A 17,132-nucleotide genomic window follows, 5' to 3' on the forward strand; every position below is an offset into this window, starting at 1 on the left:
AACGCCTTAACCATTAAAGAATTTTTCTCAACTATGTCTAGAGACGTGAAATAAGATGTGTAGATGTATCAAACGTTAAAAATAAGTATTGGTTTTATAGAAAACATTCACGACCAAGTCTTTATTAATTATTCATCCTCTAATAAAAGGTGTTGCTATCCATAATGATATTTAAATATATTATGTCTTAAAATCAAAGAATTTTTTTTTAATGGCCCAAGAAAAGTATTTGAAAACGCCGCCGTTTCAGTCTTCCGTTATTGTTGTGTCAACGTCAAGTATTTGTTGACAGTTCTAAGTTCAGATTTGTCATCATTCACCAGTGTTGGAAGGCCGCAATGTTGTGAATTTTTTATTTTGATTTTATTATTTCTATTTACATTAATTTTTTCTCGGTTTTATTAATAACAACAATTTCGTGACTAGCAGTAAACTTTACTTTAGATCATCGCTTTTAGAACTTAATTCACTTATATCCTTAGCAGTAGAAAATATGTGTCGCGCATAACGGAAGCATTTTTTCCAACATTCTTCTTCCATAAATGTATAACGTAACGCTAGTTTCGTGATGTTTTTACTAATTGGTCCCGGTTAATGTCAGAGGATGCCTTTCAAGTTGAAGTTGAAGAAGACGCGACAATATAACGTTGCATCTAAAAGTTTGTTTGTAATAAGTGTTGAGCTACTCGATGGGGGTGTTGCAGATTGTACCCTGTCTGTTGACAGCACAGGACAAGAGTGTCTTGACAACGTGTGCCAAAGACAGGCTATAAATCAACCAGAATTCTTTGGATTGCGTTACGTAAACCGCAGCCAGCAACCGCGATGGGTTCAACTAGACAGGCCTCTCAAGCGGCAGCTAGAGAAGTACTCTTCGGCCCACCAACTCTACTTGCGTGTCATGTACTATGTGACATCTGGTACAAGCCTTATAACTGATGAAGTAACAAGGTACCATTACTTCTTACAATTGAAAAATGACCTAGTAGAAGGCAGGATCATTTGTGATTGTCAGCAAGCAGTGGTTTTGGCATCTTATAGCAGACAAGCTGAATATGGGAATCATGACCGTGAAAGGCATACCGTGGAATATTTAAAGAATTTGCTCACATTTCCTAAGCAAATGTTAGAAAATGGGCAGATTATAGATAGCAGTACTTTAGCAGAGACAGGTCGTCTAGAGTGGTTAACTGCTGCTGTGATACAACATCATATGTCTTTACATAATATGCCACAGGTAAGATTTCTGTTCTAATATTGGCTTGGTGTTTATTAAAGCCTGGTAGTAAATTATCTAAATTTAAAATAATAACATTACTTGAACATTAACTATATGACATATACATTGATATAATTTATGTATTCATAACATGTTTGGAAAATTTACAATTTAAAAAGATAACATGCATTATAATGGAACTTTCTGTTTAACAACTTATAAAAATTCATTATTATCACTTTAATTTGTTTATATAATATTTATTAATTTACTTGTCTAATAATAATTTGCATCTTATGAAATGAATTTACAGAATAACATTAATGGAAGGTAATTTTTGGAAGATAAAGTTAAATTTAAATATCCTAATATGGGAAAGGTTGATTAAAAATTTGTTAGTTATCTCATAATTACTCATTGATTGCACACCTTGAGAAATGTGAATGTGTTTATCAGTTATCAGTGAGATTACAACTTAGAATCAGCACACAAATTTTACACCCAAGTTTTTAATAATTTAAATGTACATGGGTTATACTATAGCATTTGGTTTTTATAATATAAATAAATAAACTGAAGAAACAAATGCTGTTAAACTTTCTTTTTTATACTTGCTTAGTTTTGACAATAGCACCTGTTTTGATGACTTTATAATAAAAATATGTAAATAGGCTCAGGCAGAAGAAGGGTTCATAACAACATGCCAGCAATTACGAGGATATGGACAAGAAATGTTTGTTGCCAAGGACCAGCGGGATCAGAGTGAAGTGACTATTGCAATTTCACTCACTGGAATAAGAGTACTAACGGATACCAGTGATACACCACACTTTTATCGGTAATTTTTTTTTCGAACCCACAATTCGTTCCCCCTGCATGCTGGTGTAAGTTTGCTTACATGACCACAAATTGTCCATATAATTATATATATTTATATAATTTATCGCGTTTAACACTCATTATGGTATTTATTATGAAATTCATATATCTGTTAACATTATTTTTGCTTTGGGTACAGATGCCTAATATATATTTTGTTTGTATATCCCGTAGAATCGAACTGATTATGATAAATGTTTCGATGATAATAATGTTCTAACCATAGCATTCATGCTTGGAATACTCATATTATGCAATTCGAACAATATCACAATCATACAGTTCAATTTGATTGCTTGCTTGATTGATCTGAATGCTTACTTCTTCAGGTGATCGTAGCATATGTCTCCTAGCAATATTGAAACGTTATTTCTTTGGACATTATCCATTCATATTAATCAAAATTCCCTTTGGAGTACTATACGTTTCGAGTTTTATTGCCTTAAAACGGATAGTAACGCAAATTTATCGCTTTATTTACGTTTCTGATATATTATTGCATTTACTTTGACTATGGGGAATAATCCTCGGATCAGACATTCGTTTAATATATTAAATCATTACTTAGGTGGATGGACATCACCAATGTGATAAACCACAAACGCACATTTAGTATAGAGTGCCAGAAGCAAGGCGAGTCCACTTCATTCGCCTTGCCATCTCCGGAGGATGGAAAGTACGTGTGGCGTATGTGCGTACACCAACATACGTTCTACATGCGACACCAAGCTGCCCTCAGTGCTCCCAGAGACGAGCACCGGCCCAAGTTTCAGGTGACTATATTATGTTGTGTATCAGTGAGAACAATGACTGTTATACTTATCCCATCTTTTGACCAAGGTTCTTAAGTTAAATGCGGTGAAAGTAAAAACGTCGTATGAAATTCGACCCTGGAAAGATAGACGATCTATCGATCTATAGATCTTACTTTTAAAAATCGCGTCTCAGGGCGAAGAAGGTTTTACTTCGTAAAGGAAAATTAATGAAACAAATGAAGCACTGAAATATTATTATGATACATTAATTATAAAGTGTTATGATATACACGAGTGGCCCAAGTTCTCAGACTGAAGTTTCAGATAATATTTTACCAAATCTAATAATATAGTAACCTGTATAAATTAAATTGCTCTAAAATTTTAATTAGATTGTAATTGATCCGCATTTAATGTCATATAAAATCTTACTACGGCCGTAACTACATTTTCCGCGGAGTTACGAAATAAAATCATTTTTTTTATAAATTAAGTGACGTTTAATATTATGTCTTACGTCATCATTACTGATAACTAAATCAATCTTTCAAGTCTTTTATTTTTAAACATTTCTAGTAATCGGAAATATAATTTATGCCCAAAAGATTATAGAGGCGGACAACGCACTTGCGAACAACGCCTAGTTTGGACTGCTGTTTGTCTTACATTTTGCCGCCAGTTCATTAATAAAACATTATTAATAATCGGCTAGTAAAAACTGTAAAATATTCTCACGTTAAACATTAATTATCTACGTCTCATTAAACGTTCATCTGACAGAACCCAGCGGTTAGTACTCACTTCCGCAGTTATACGATTATAATCTTGACACATTATCCTTATAGGTGGGCCGTACTAGCCCAGAAATTAACCTTGAATTAATAGTTTTATCCAGTTTGGTACTAAACAGATTAAGAGATTAGGACTAACTCATATATGTGTTTATTTTTACGCATTCACACGCGTCTCGTGTTGTCGGGCAGGTTTATTGCATATTGTACATTAGCCTTCCGGTCCTTTAGTAATTTATGTTTTTATTGCTGGCTCTTCTCAGTATGAAAAATAGGTAAGCGAATAGCTTTGTTTAGGATTTACTTAAACAGTGTTCAATCATACAATTTAAATTTCTTAAATGTCGACTGCAAAGCACGAGCTTAACCGAAAAAAAATTGTTTAGTATTAGCATGCCTAGTGTGTAATCATACGTAATTCATGCCAGGTCTTGCCTTTGAACAGCACAGGCACATCTTTAAGACATTTGTTTGACTTAGATTTAAAAAACTCATGTGTGTCAGGTACATATGACAGTCTATTATTAAAATCAATGAAACAGACGCAAACTGTCTGCGCCGTCCTACACGTTTCGGGAATTAAAATAATGGCAGTAATAAAACTAATCTGAATCATAAATAATAAAAAAATAATTACCGAATACATGATGTATAAAATAAACTTCGTTTCATATTATTGTCATACGTTAAATTCGCAACAATGTGTTAAGTCTTGGTAATTACATAGTCAATCAATGCCACTGCATGCAAGACGAGCTGTTTTCACTATTTACTTAAGTAAATGATTTTCACCATTTAATAATACATAACATGATAGCGTGAAATATACATGTCGTTCCGCATTCTTTACGATAAACGCGATAAATATTCCAGATAACTCAATCGCCAGTATTCTTTCTTCGGACCTCTATCATGCCTTCCGAATTAATAAACGAATAAGTATTTTTGTATCAAAGAGTATAGTCGGTATGAATACGCTTTTAAGATTAAAAAAACTTCTCTTCATTAATTTCCAGTAACAAGAAATATTGAAGTGACTTATAGTTTAAGTCACTTCACTGAATCTTGCCTTTATAACACTCGCTAATTTCTATATTTTCCAAAAGAACAATTCGCAAAATATCTATTTGTTTAATACTAATTACCATCTGTGTTACATTTCTTCATTAACGATCCGTTATTTATCGCTCTCATGAGAAAAGTTTACAAACATCGCGTCACCGCGAAAGTGATAATTGCTCACGATAAAAAACTATTCACGATTAGACGCTCTGTCTCACGTATTGTTCAATTGATTATTGTGATTACAAGTCCTGTATGAAGTCTTTCAGTGGGTTGGAAAGTCTGGTACGTACAAAAAACTTACGAATATTTGTCCGTGACTAATAATGGTTTTATTTAAGCCATATAATCCCCAATCCCTCGGCAGCTTTTGATTGTACTATCATTTAAGAGGCAAATTAACGTCTTTAATGGGAAACCATTGAGGCTAATGAAACTGCTATTATCGGATCCTATCAAGCCATAACTGATTAATAATGTTCTGAAAACTGTTCGTTTGAATAGAATTGTAACTGTGCACTTTGCAAACGCGTTCGAGTGTCAAGTGCAATGGCGCTGCTAATTATCTCCGCGATGTGAATGCACTTTTTGCTTATGCTACAGTTATTACCCATTCAAACGAAACGCGCATGTGTTGTTTTGTTCTTATGGAGTACATAAACAATCCGTAGAAGAAATATTAAATATAGTTTAATCTATATTATATTAAATTATCTTGGAAGCAAATGATATATGTAGGAAATTGGTAGAGGTTTTAAAATCTGACCTTATCACCCCTTAGCGATCTTATGAACATAGCCCGTGTTTTGTCTTAATAAAGACGTAATAAACTTGTATGTAATGAAGTGTAAACATTTTTTAATATTTAGGAGCATGGTCTGTCGGAGAGTCGTGAAGAGTTGGATGTACGAGAGGTGGGTAGTACGTCCCGCCTTGAGCCGTTAAGCGCCGCACACCGGGCTCACTCGACGTCGTGCCTTGAGCTCGCTGAGAATCGTCCGCAGCCAAGGAACAGGTAAATGTTTATGCATATAGAAAATCGTACCACTGTAGATTAGCGGTGTATAAAAAGGACATGGATTGGGTGTACGCCGAAAACATGATTTCATAAATTTCGTCCCATTAAGGAGTACATGGGTATACAAAAAGTGGGACAAATAATAATTTTAATCATCGTCTCAATCGTATTGTTATAACAAAAATGGTTGTATTGTAAACACTAACACATTCTAATTAAATTATTTAGCAGTAAAACTACTATAATTAGTAAAGTACTCAATGTCTATGTATTTGCTGTCATGCTTGGAAAAATCATTTCAGGGCTTTGTTACCATCTTACCGTCCCGCACCGGACTACGAGACCGCCGTACAACAAAAGTATCAACAACAACGAGCCGAGGCTCAGCTCCGCTACCAGAACCACCACACCCACTCTCAACTCCTAAGCTCCAGTGCTCAGCCTTTGGTTTATGGCTCCCATCCCGACATTCATCGAGTCCACTACCCTGACGTGACACGACACACGGGACCCGTCAATCCGCCTCCCGCGGAAGATTATGCTTACGGCATAAAGTATCTCGCCAATTACCCCATCGCCCTCAATCCTAACGTACAAGCAGACCACGCCCTGCACTATGTCAATGTCTACAAACCACCACCTCCTTACCCTTCCAACGGCTTAGCCTCAAACTCTACCCCTGACCTAGCCGTCGCCAGCCAAGCCCTGAACTACCACCGGGGTTACATTAATTCGCACGTGTCCGGCTCTAGTCCCGATCTAGTCTCAACGAGAACGGCCCTCAATAGGCAGTGTCTCGGATACGTCAATCCTGGACACGTCCTCGGCTACGGCCGGCCGAACATACTTCCAGCCACACACGGGACCTACAACAACCTTCCTTCGGTTTTAGACCCCAATCCTCACATCATAATGGACCCACACCACATCTCCGATAACATACAGAAGGTATACGACGAGAGAGGCAACATAATGTACTCCATGCCTATGAGAAGGATATCCTATCAGACGCATCTGGTCTTACCGCACAAACACAGCGAATCACAAGAACCGATATATGAAAACGTGCCTCTGCCGTGGCAGAGCGAACAAAAGATCCGCGAACGAGCACAAAGTTTAACCACGACAGATGAAATCAGCCGTTTGAACGAAAAAAACAGCAGTCACCCTGCGATAAATAACTACGGACATGTCAACGTCAACTTAACACCCAAAATTGACGACAGCCATTATGTAAATGCACAAATCATTAAAGGTGTGCGAGAATCGAGTGTGCCCAAAGATCTGAATGTCTCGAGTCCGTCGATTAACAAAGACATCGATAGCGCAATAAATATTGATAAGTTGTCAATAAAAACAGATGAAAAGGATTATGATGAGACGCCTTATCAGAGTCTGTCGACGCATAAAATATCGAATAACAACACGATTAGCAAATCGGTGGATAACATTACATCGATAAGTATCCCTGATATCAGAGTTGACACATCGCAAACGGACAGTGCTCTATCGAGTTCGGTGACGAACTCGACTTACAGCACTAGTGTGGAGCTGGACCACAGTAAGAATAGTAATAAAGAAAAAAAGAGACGAAGGTGGGGAATGTTTATGGGGAGAGGGAATAAAGCAGAAGTAAAGAGTGCTACACTGGGTCGCGATAGGGCTAAAACGGGCCAGCAGGTTAACAAACATCGCTGGTCCACCGGCCTACCGAAGACTCAACCTTTGCCACCGGGTATTACCAAAGAAACTTTGGTGAGTTGTTTTATTATTGAAAGTTTACAGAGATTTAAGAGTTTATATGAAACTAACGGTCAAAATGTATCGCAACTAATATCATATAACAAATAGTATAGCAGATGTTGAAAACCTATAAAATGAATCACTTTTGAAACATTAAATCGTAATTTAACTGACAATTAGTCCTCCTCACATAGTGACTGTTTATTGTTTTTAGCGATGGTTAAGAACCTACATAACTAGACTTAAGCTTTACAATGGCTGTGGTAATCGAGTCATCGCTTTTAAATTGGCTAAACAGTTTTATTCTAATGTTTGGTTATACGGTTTTACCGCCTCTTCTATATTCTTTATCTTCTATATTTTGAATTCCAGTGCCAATTGCTAGAACGTAAAATGTGTGATGATCAGTTATCGTTCGCGTTCGAACAAATTCCTAAAGGCCGCGAGGTGCAGGGAGAATATAAGACGGCGTTGTTAGCGCAATACGCGTCTTATAATAACGGCGACTCCTTGCCCTACGAAGATAACAGGGTGCGACTTCATCCCACAGCTGAAAACCCACACGGATATATAAACGCTTCCCATGTTACTGTGAGTAATAAACGTAATTGCTATCAATTCCTTATCTTCTTTTTTTTAAATTCTAATAGAAAATAAGGTCGTAAATTTTCATTGTTACGTCGCATTTTCATTATGAGATATTGCAGGTAATCAATACATATTTCCTTGTTTAATTAAACGCGTTTTGTGATGATGTCTCCAAAAGATTTACACGAAAAAAATTTTTTATCGAAACTTTATTGGGTAAAAATGGAGTCAAATAGTGAAACTAAAATATGTATTTATATATAGTATATATATAAACCAATTTTTTTTAAATGTTTCTTTTAAATTCTTAGTGTATGATCGTGAAAGTGCCCTCGTTCAGTTATATATGAACAATTGTCCTACTAAAGTAATAAAAAATCGCTTGATATATTTTCTTTCACATCACGAAAAAGATGAAGTAGATAGAATCAAAACTTCGATGCTTAAAACCATTAAACAACTATTAATAAAAGTACTTCCATGATTTTTTTTGTAAATACACTGTACTATACATGTACTTAGTATGAAATTATATAAAAAATAGGTTTAATTGATTATTTCCATATTTCAACTTTCAGATGACAGTTGGTAACTCCCAGCGATTCTACGTGGTCGCTCAATCCGGAGGCTCGGAACAGGCTGCACTCGTTTGGGAGTGTGTGTGGCAAGTTGGGGCTCGTCTCCTTGCCAATGTCGATGTGGACTCACCGCAGTACCTACCGCCTGAACATCACTCCAAGGACTATGGACAGGTGTGGCGATTTTTAGTTTTAGTGCTTTTATCATAAATCAAAACAAATGTACATATTTAATTTTATCGTACCAAAAAGTATAAATACATAGAAACCAATCTAATATACTATACTTAATGACCTAACCCCTAGATGGGACAAAATTCGTCCAAAATGTGTGTCGAACACAATATAGATACGTCATATAAGTCAGTCCAGAAATTGACAAAATTAATTAAGTACATAATTATAAAGTGGCTTAGCGAAATATCTTTCACTAACAAATTTGAGTCGTAATTCCGAAGTTGCTAAACTTTTCTTGAAATATTTATTACGTTACGTTAAATATTATCCTAAAATTAATGTTAAAGTGTGTTGTCGTAAGTAAGGATATCGAACTGTATTTTTTCATTACCATTATGCCATTTCTATTGTCAATGTTATAAATGCAGGTGTCACATTTTGTGTGTACCTAAATTTATAGGGTTTATACATATTTTTTTTATGTAATAGCAGGCAAACGGGCAAGAGGCTCACCTGATGTGAAGCGATACCGTCGCCCATGGACACACACACTGCCAGAAGGCTCGCAAGTGCGTTGCCGGCCTTTCAAGAATTGGTACGCTCTTTTCTTGAAGGACCCTAAGTCGAATTGGTTTGGAAATACTTCAGTGGGCAGCTGGTTCCACATAGTGGTGGTGCGCGGCAAAAACAGCTTTAGAAAACGCTCAGTTGTGGAACCGATGTCCGATAATGAAACTCAGCTGCGGGTATTAGACCGAACAACTCTTCTGAACACTCCCCATGGTAAATGCTGTAGAAGATGCAGAGAGACCCAACATCTCTACGCAACGCCAAGGGATCAAGCCGCACGGAAAGTGATTGGTCGTCGACGATTCGAATCGCTCTTCGTTGAATACATTCAAGTGGAAGGAGCTGGTCCTGGGGAGCTCCCGTATTACATTTTTATTCCCGAGCATTACATATTTATTTATTTATATCACCTTTTTCCCGAAGGGGTAGGTACCACTTCCTACGGTCCCTATCTCCTACTTATAATAGATTATTCTATTCTATATTATCTTTAAAAATTAACATTCTAGTTCCAAGTATCGTGTGGCAAATGGTCCCGCGCCGAATGGGGCGGTTCAGTACGTGTGCGCGTACGTCGCGGCGCACGAGCTCGTCACTTGTGGCACGTGCAGTACTCGCGCTGGCCGCAGCACGCGCCTAATACTGATGTCGCCGGTTTTATTCGTACGTATATAATACCTGGCTATTGATTTTTTTATTAAAACTTGCAAGTTAAAACATAACATAACACATAACTATTTAAAGTAACAATTATCATTCAGTGATATTTGAGTTTGTAATTGTCTCTTTTAGGAAAGTTTCATATAGTATGTGCTATATTCGTGTGTATAAAATTGTCCGAAAATCTTGTATCATTTAAAAAAAACATTTAACAGTCGTCACATGCTACCTATATAACATTAATAAGTAATATATACATACAGACAGTGTACTCTATATAACAATACTGAAGGGATTGCATTTTATGACGTTATAGAGAGTTGTCGTTAAATGGAGACAAGAAAAACATATAGATAATCCATGACTCCTACTTATTAGTCAACAACAGTCTACAAGTGCCAGCAAATCCAATTTGTAAACAAAAGAACAAATTTCTTAGAAAGCTCGTATGGATGATGCTGACAGTCGAGTTTATTGAGGGCTAGGATAATATTTGTCTGTTACAAAAGAATGTACACAGCTGCGCAGTCTTTACAAATTTTAGCAACTTAAAATAAATAATATAGAAGACAAGCAACCAACAAAGCCAATTGATATCGACGCTTTAGGGAGTTAGAAATCAAGTGACGACAAATCGATTGACGTTACATGGATGTTACACTGTATTAATAGTAGTTTTACATCTGATTCAAATTGCTTTTGCTCGACCTATATCCAGCTCCTGTAGTAAATAAAACTTTATGAAATACGCATATTTTTTCGTTTAAGAATTCCTCTCCGAGCTGAATGGCCTACGGCTAGCGTGTGAAGCGGAATCGAGTGCGGATGCAGCTGTGACGTCACGCAACGCGCCTCTCGTGGTGACGTGCGCACGCGCCGCTGGACGCAGCGGAGTGGCGCTCGCGTCAGATTTATTGCTACACGTGCTTGACACGAATCAGGTTGATACTTTGTATAGAATTTTCTCATAGTAAATAAATAGTAGTCTGCGACCTTAACCCGTATAAATTTTAAATTTAAAAGGCTGGCAACGTACTCGTGAGCCGATAGTGGGCCGCACTAAATATTAGGTGAAGGCCCTGTTTTATGAAAATAAATACTTCATTTATAATATTACTAGATATTAAGGCCTGTCGTCAGATAGTCAATCAAACTTAAATCTAGTTTTAAGAGCTGTTCTGTATGACACATTTCACAGCGCTCAAGACAAAATTGTGATTTGAGATACGAATAAAAATATAGACCTAAGAAGTTATTCTAATATACATTATCTTTTAATTATATATGTATTATATGCTAGCCAAAGCATTTTTATTTTAGTATCCAATTATAATTTCATATATAAAAAAAATCAATGTTTGACTGTTGTACACTATAGACATGTTATAAATGGCTAATTAACGTGATAGGTAAAGAATTGCATGTTTTAAGAATTTCTTATTTATATTATCAAAATTGTTACTTTTCAGGAATTAGACATATCGCGAACGATAAGCGTGTTGCACCAACAGCGTGCCAACCTCATAGAGAACGTCCACCAATACAGATTCCTACACCAAGTACTCTTAATGTATCTCAAACAGTCTCGCCTCATATAAAGCATTTTAGAAATCCAAGCAAGCGCGAATGTATTTTGATATGTATAGATTATGTGTTAATGTGGAATCTTGTGCTGTTTGCATTTTATCTAATATCAAATCAAGAATTTATATAAACAAAGAAATTATTTCTATTTTGTATAAAATAAAAATAAATTTCCTATTTAATAATCGAATGAAATTATTACACATTATAAGTATATTTTGCTCACGATTAAGCCATAATTGATTAGGTCATATTGAAAATAATTTAGGACTGACACGACGCTGCCATCTTCGTCTAGTTTGTATATTTTTGTATTAAACCTATATGTGCTACTTAAGTTTAAATTTCTAACACCTTATATACAGCCATATTTTAATGAACACTAAAACTTTAATTTCAACTGAACACAAAAAAAAATTCTTCAAAAAGCTCACTAGAATATGTTAAGTGCTGCAAAGTATAATAAATTAGGTAGATACAGGGTTTTAAGCTTTTACGTATACGTGCGTTCTATACTTAGGAACATCCCTCTAGCTTCTAAGTGAAACTACGTGCCTTAAATCGGAGATTATTCGCGATCTGATATCGTCCTATGTGCCTTTCTAATTGTATTATTAACATTTATAAACTGCATTATTTGAATTTTAACCTTTAAATATAATTAAAACTGTTATTTGTATGTAATTTTTCGTATTTTAGTTTGTGTTGTGATGATCATTTTTATATTTAGATATCTTAACCTATCAGTATTCCGAAAAATAACTTATTGATTTATAGTATAGTTAACATTGTATATTTCTTATTAATTTGTGTTCAAATGTATTTTTATTATCTAGTCCGAGGGCAGCTAACTGTTAAGGCCATTGAATAGAGCTTCAGTTACCGTGAGGTGTCATTATTATTTATTTAACGGAATCTAAATAAAATGAATAATGATATTTTTTTATATACAACTGCACAAATTTACTTACAACAATAAAAATGTATGAAAGTACTCTATTGAAGTGTTGATTTTTTTTTTAAATTTCGTTACTAGTCAATAAGAACTTCACAAAAATCCATCCAAACATAGCTATATGCATTTACACAAACTGAAGTATTTACGCAAATTATAATCGTTTTTGCTCAATATTACGAGGCCTTAACAATCATTTTTAATGTATAAATTCAGTAAAATTGTATGATTAAAATATGTGATTAGATTGTGGTTTTATTCAACCTATACATGGTTACAGATTCAAATTTTTGTTGGATATTTATTTTATAACACTATAGATACAAGTACAATTGGTACGGAAATTAAGATTTTTTTCCATTTATTACCAGCCCCGGCACGAGAACGAAGCATGACTAATAATTATACCTCATCATTCCTGATGAATAATTATAGATGCGGTAGAGGTTTTGTTTTTGTATAATATAAAAGTTACACAAATGTTGTCGCTTTTTTGTTGCCATTACCAAGATCTACAATTTTTCTTACAACTCAATCATATATATCTCATTGTTAAGGCAGCGTTTCTGAAAAATGATTTTTTTCTGTCTTATGGAATCAGTCCAATCAAAACCATGAGTGTGATTTTTTGGGATTTCACAAGTAACATGGCTTTCTATTGATTAAAGATTTTTTAATTTCGGTTCAGTAGAGAAAAACTCCTACAATGTCACAACCTTGACATCTCTTATAGTATAGGCTTTTATTGTCAGTCTAGCAATATTTTATGAAATTTCACCAAAGACAAAGGAAAATGAAATACACATAGAGTCTATACTTGTATTTTAGTAAAAAATTAGAATGTAAGTTAATATAGCTATAATAACTTAACATATCCCTCTGTTACGCTGGGGGATAATAGGACCTTGGAGGTGGTGGGCCTGGTGGTATTGGACCTCTCGTGGGCAGGGGTGCACGCGTTGGCATAGGGGGATAATAATTGGGAGGAGGAACATTAACCGGAGGAAATCTTGCAGGAGGTGGTTCTGAATATATAGATAAAGGAGGGCCAGGGGGCAATGGCAGTCGTGGAGGTGGTATTGATGGCGGAGGTGCAGAGTACATGGGTGGATAGGGGGGCATTGTTGGAGGGTAACCGGGGTAAGTAAATCTCATATCCATTTTCGGAGGCTCTGGTTTGACATCGGAACCATTTTTGATGGGCGTGACAACAGGTTTAGCAACGGCGACAGGTGATGTGGAAGTGGGCGGTGTAACAGAGGGTTTCTTGTCGTTTTTTAACACAGGTCTGATAGTAGGCTGTGCAACTAGCTGTGGAGGGGGTGAGTCAGCAGCAGAAGGTTGCGTCTGCGGTGAATATAGATCAAGCACCTGAAAATAAGTTTTGAAGTAATTGTTCCATCCATGTTGTATTTTAAAACTTATAACTATGTTCAACTGGAAATATAGTATTATTTGCTAAAGTAGCATACAAAGTGAGAAATGTATTTTAATTATGTGCTCTGCATTTCTTGCATTCAATTACTTGTTGCTTGAATTGTGGTCAGTACAATTTTTAAAGGAAATGCATTAGTTTTATTGTCTACAACATTTGATACAAATTTCTATAGCACAATTTGTACACATCTGTATTAAATTATTAGTATTTTATTTTCCAAAATAGTTTCAGTTAAATCATAATCATATGTTGCACAAATCTTAGTACCTGATGGCAAATATCTTCAAGTAGCTCCATACAGATGTCTTCAACAAACATGTCCCACCAAGCATTATGTTTGGGTGTGCGACCATTCCAATCTACTATTTCAAATTTACTTAGTTTTCCTGCTAAGAACATAAGTGCTACAGCAATAACTTCTGGTTCCCACTGTAGGCACAAAGTTGTGCATAAACTGCAATTAATTTAATTATTAAGTTTTCTTCTTAAGTAAGATTTATCTGTGGTTAGAGGTCCGTGTTGGTAATTGTGAGACTCATGGATGTCATAAATGTATTTTTTAGTATTTTTTAACTACTCTCTCTTTGCGTGAGATATTCATTAATTTCAAATATGTAACCTCAAAGTCAATTTTCTTCAAACTAAGGAAATTGATTATCATCAAAAATTATGATTAATGAGTAATATATAGCATATACTGCTAAGGACTTTTTAAAAGAAAAAACAATTTTGTCATAAATAATTTTTGCATTACTTAAACTGTTTATTGTTTAGTGCAAGCAATGTCAGTTCTAAATAAGGTTAAATAATTTGTTTCTTTAGCAACACATTTATGATTTGTTACTGTAAGTGTTTTTGCGATGTTGCCGATAAATAGCCTTTAGGTTTCCTAAATAAATGGACTAACCATCACAAATAATTTTCCAATTTAAACCGTAGTTCTTAATATTAGCATATATAAGCATACAAACATAATCTTCAGCTTTGTAATATTAGTGTTAATTATACCAACAAAAAAAACAAGTCTAAGTGAAACACAAAATATATATAAGTATAAGAGATAAATGTTATACATATATATAAATAAATCATTTGTACTACAACATTTTTAGCTCTAGGCCTCACATTTCCATATTTGTTTCATGATCATTTGTCAATCTAATAGGCAAGTAGGTGATCAGCCTCCTGAGCATGACACACGTTGTCAGGTGTTTGTCAAACTTAGTTCCTCACAATGTTTTCCTTTACAACAAATATTGAATGTTGGATTAAACAAAGAGAAAGCTCAATGATATTGATATAAGATGCCTTTGAACTTCCTCAAAATATAATGTTATTAATTTATGATACCATATGATACCATAATAGGTTGTGAGTTGCTTAAATACAAAAATGATATTTACCTATCATTCACAAATGTCCAAGCCATCTGAACAATTTTTTGTAACTTGCTTTTTTCTCCTTTAAGGCACTTAGCATACTTTAATAGATACCCGTAAGGGTGCTCCACCTGCAAGTCAAACTTGATAGTTTGCAGCAAGATTCTTTCCAGTGTCATCACCTCTTCCTTTGGGTCATCGCCAAATGTTCCAAATTTCTGTTCAGTTAATAAAGATTTGGCAACTTTAATTATGTCTTTGCACTTTTTTGGTGTCTCCTCAACTTTACCCGCGAGGAAGAGACAGCAACACGCTGTTATATATCTGGGGAATGTTCTGAATGAATGGAACATGTAAAAGCGGTGGAAATACACAACACCAGTAGCAACGGTATTGTAACCCAAGTCCATTTTTGATCCTGTGTCAATGATAAAGCGAGCGCCTTCTTTTCGATACCGATTTTCTGTGTCATTTGTAATTCCATCGCGAAATGATGGTGTGTTCAGTAAGTCTTTTTTATCATAATACCAATAGGGCATGATTAAAGTTATTCACTATAAAAATATATTAAAGTTTTCACTGCCTAATAACCACCAGTAATCTTATCTATTAATATTTTACTTAAATAAAACGAAATGAAATGTAATAATATCAACATCGGCCGTTTCTCGCACATATAATTAACTATCTTCCTGCATGTCCATGAAAACAGAATAAATACAGATACTAGAACCAATGACAGACTGACGAGTGAAACTATTACATAAATATATAATAGTTTCACAGAGTATAAAATGTATATGTGTCGTGGCGAACGCAGAAAGACAAATTTATACGGCCACTCTAATGGCCCACAGATCTAGTATGAGTAAAAGTCTGTGAATGGATAATCAAAACTACAGTTACCTTATTCAAACTCAAGCTCAAAAAATCTTTATTCATATAGGTTAACAAGTACACTAATGAACGTCAAAAAGAAGTTAAATTAATTCTAACTTTACATTTACTACCAGTTCGCAAGAGTCAAGGGCGTAGAGCGGGTAAGAAGAACTGGCCAGAAACTTTCCCCCACTCTTTTTAATCGCTAAGCATTGAGTCATACAAATTATTTGAACTGGAGCAAATCAATCCCAAGGATAAGGATCATTTACGTATTCGTCAAATTTATAAAAAAGCTTAATTGAAATTAATAACGACGGCTTTGAATTTATTTAGTGATAATTCTCTAATTTCCCATGGGAGTTTGTTGTAAAAACTAATACAATTTCCATATAAGGAGTGGTTTATCTTCTGGAGCCTGGTTGGTCGTACACTCAAATTAGTTCTATTTCGCATATTATATTGGTGAAAGTCACCATTTGTTTAAAAACGTTTAAATTTTTCTGTACATACAACAAGGCTTCAAGAATATATTGACCAGTTAGTGTCATAATATTTAATTCCTTAAATTTATTCCCTCGGAGAAACACAACAAATACCCCGAACAGCCCGCTTCGCCGTTAGAGGTTTAGCTTTGCATTGTTGTCGAATAATGGTAGGCTTTGGTACACGCAAGAAATTTATGACAATTAGCACGTGTATGTAGAAAGTCGAAAATTAAATTTGTATGAAAATCACTATTTTCGGTTCGATAAAACTTCACACAAATTTAGTTTTCTACTAGTTACATACTGTTAAGGCATCTTGACTAAGCCCCTAGAGCGAAAGTGACGCTAAGGATTCGTGGTTATTTTTTT

At 35.0% G+C, this 17,132-nt stretch overlaps 2 protein-coding genes across 2 annotated transcripts; one reads left to right on the forward strand and one right to left on the reverse strand.

The window, feature by feature from the left end:
• Positions 1 to 313: 313 nt before the first annotated feature.
• LOC123720069 (tyrosine-protein phosphatase non-receptor type 14) lies at positions 314 to 12,604 on the forward strand. Its single transcript, XM_045676522.1, has 10 exons — positions 314 to 1,237; positions 1,891 to 2,057; positions 2,667 to 2,871; positions 5,576 to 5,721; positions 6,027 to 7,479; positions 7,840 to 8,058; positions 8,634 to 8,807; positions 9,890 to 10,043; positions 10,809 to 10,981; positions 11,510 to 12,604. Exons 1-10 carry the CDS (start codon positions 605 to 607, stop codon positions 11,636 to 11,638), a joined length of 3,453 nt encoding a protein of 1,150 aa, XP_045532478.1. The 5' UTR covers positions 314 to 604; the 3' UTR covers positions 11,639 to 12,604.
• A 780-nt stretch (positions 12,605 to 13,384) lies between these two features.
• Positions 13,385 to 16,130, reverse strand: LOC123720710 (cyclin-K). Its single transcript, XM_045677434.1, has 3 exons — positions 15,421 to 16,130; positions 14,285 to 14,471; positions 13,385 to 13,950 (listed from the first exon to the last, which is right to left on the reverse strand). Exons 1-3 carry the CDS (start codon positions 15,933 to 15,935, stop codon positions 13,462 to 13,464), a joined length of 1,191 nt encoding a protein of 396 aa, XP_045533390.1. The 5' UTR covers positions 15,936 to 16,130; the 3' UTR covers positions 13,385 to 13,461.
• Positions 16,131 to 17,132: the final 1,002 nt, after the last annotated feature.

The sequence above is a fragment of the Pieris brassicae genome, chromosome 2, assembly GCF_905147105.1.
Source record: "Pieris brassicae chromosome 2, ilPieBrab1.1, whole genome shotgun sequence".
In the NCBI taxonomy this organism is placed as follows: domain Eukaryota; kingdom Metazoa; phylum Arthropoda; class Insecta; order Lepidoptera; family Pieridae; genus Pieris; species Pieris brassicae.

Bases quoted from the DNA above. Each gene is read 5' to 3' on its own strand.
- LOC123720069 (XM_045676522.1), top strand. From the start codon at position 605: ATGCCTTTCAAGTTGAAGTTGAAGAAGACGCGACAATATAACGTTGCA. The intron at 5,722-6,026 runs GTAAATGTTTAT...AAATCATTTCAG, and splicing joins CGTCCGCAGCCAAGGAACAG to GGCTTTGTTACCATCTTACC. The intron at 8,808-9,889 runs GTGTGGCGATTT...TTAACATTCTAG, and splicing joins ACTCCAAGGACTATGGACAG to TTCCAAGTATCGTGTGGCAA.
- LOC123720710 (XM_045677434.1), bottom strand. From the start codon at position 15,935: ATGCCCTATTGGTATTATGATAAAAAAGACTTACTGAACACACCATCA. The intron at 14,472-15,420 runs GTAAATATCATT...AATTAATTGCAG, and splicing joins TGGACATTTGTGAATGATAG to TTTATGCACAACTTTGTGCC. The intron at 13,951-14,284 runs GTACTAAGATTT...ACTTATTTTCAG, and splicing joins TTGAAGATATTTGCCATCAG to GTGCTTGATCTATATTCACC.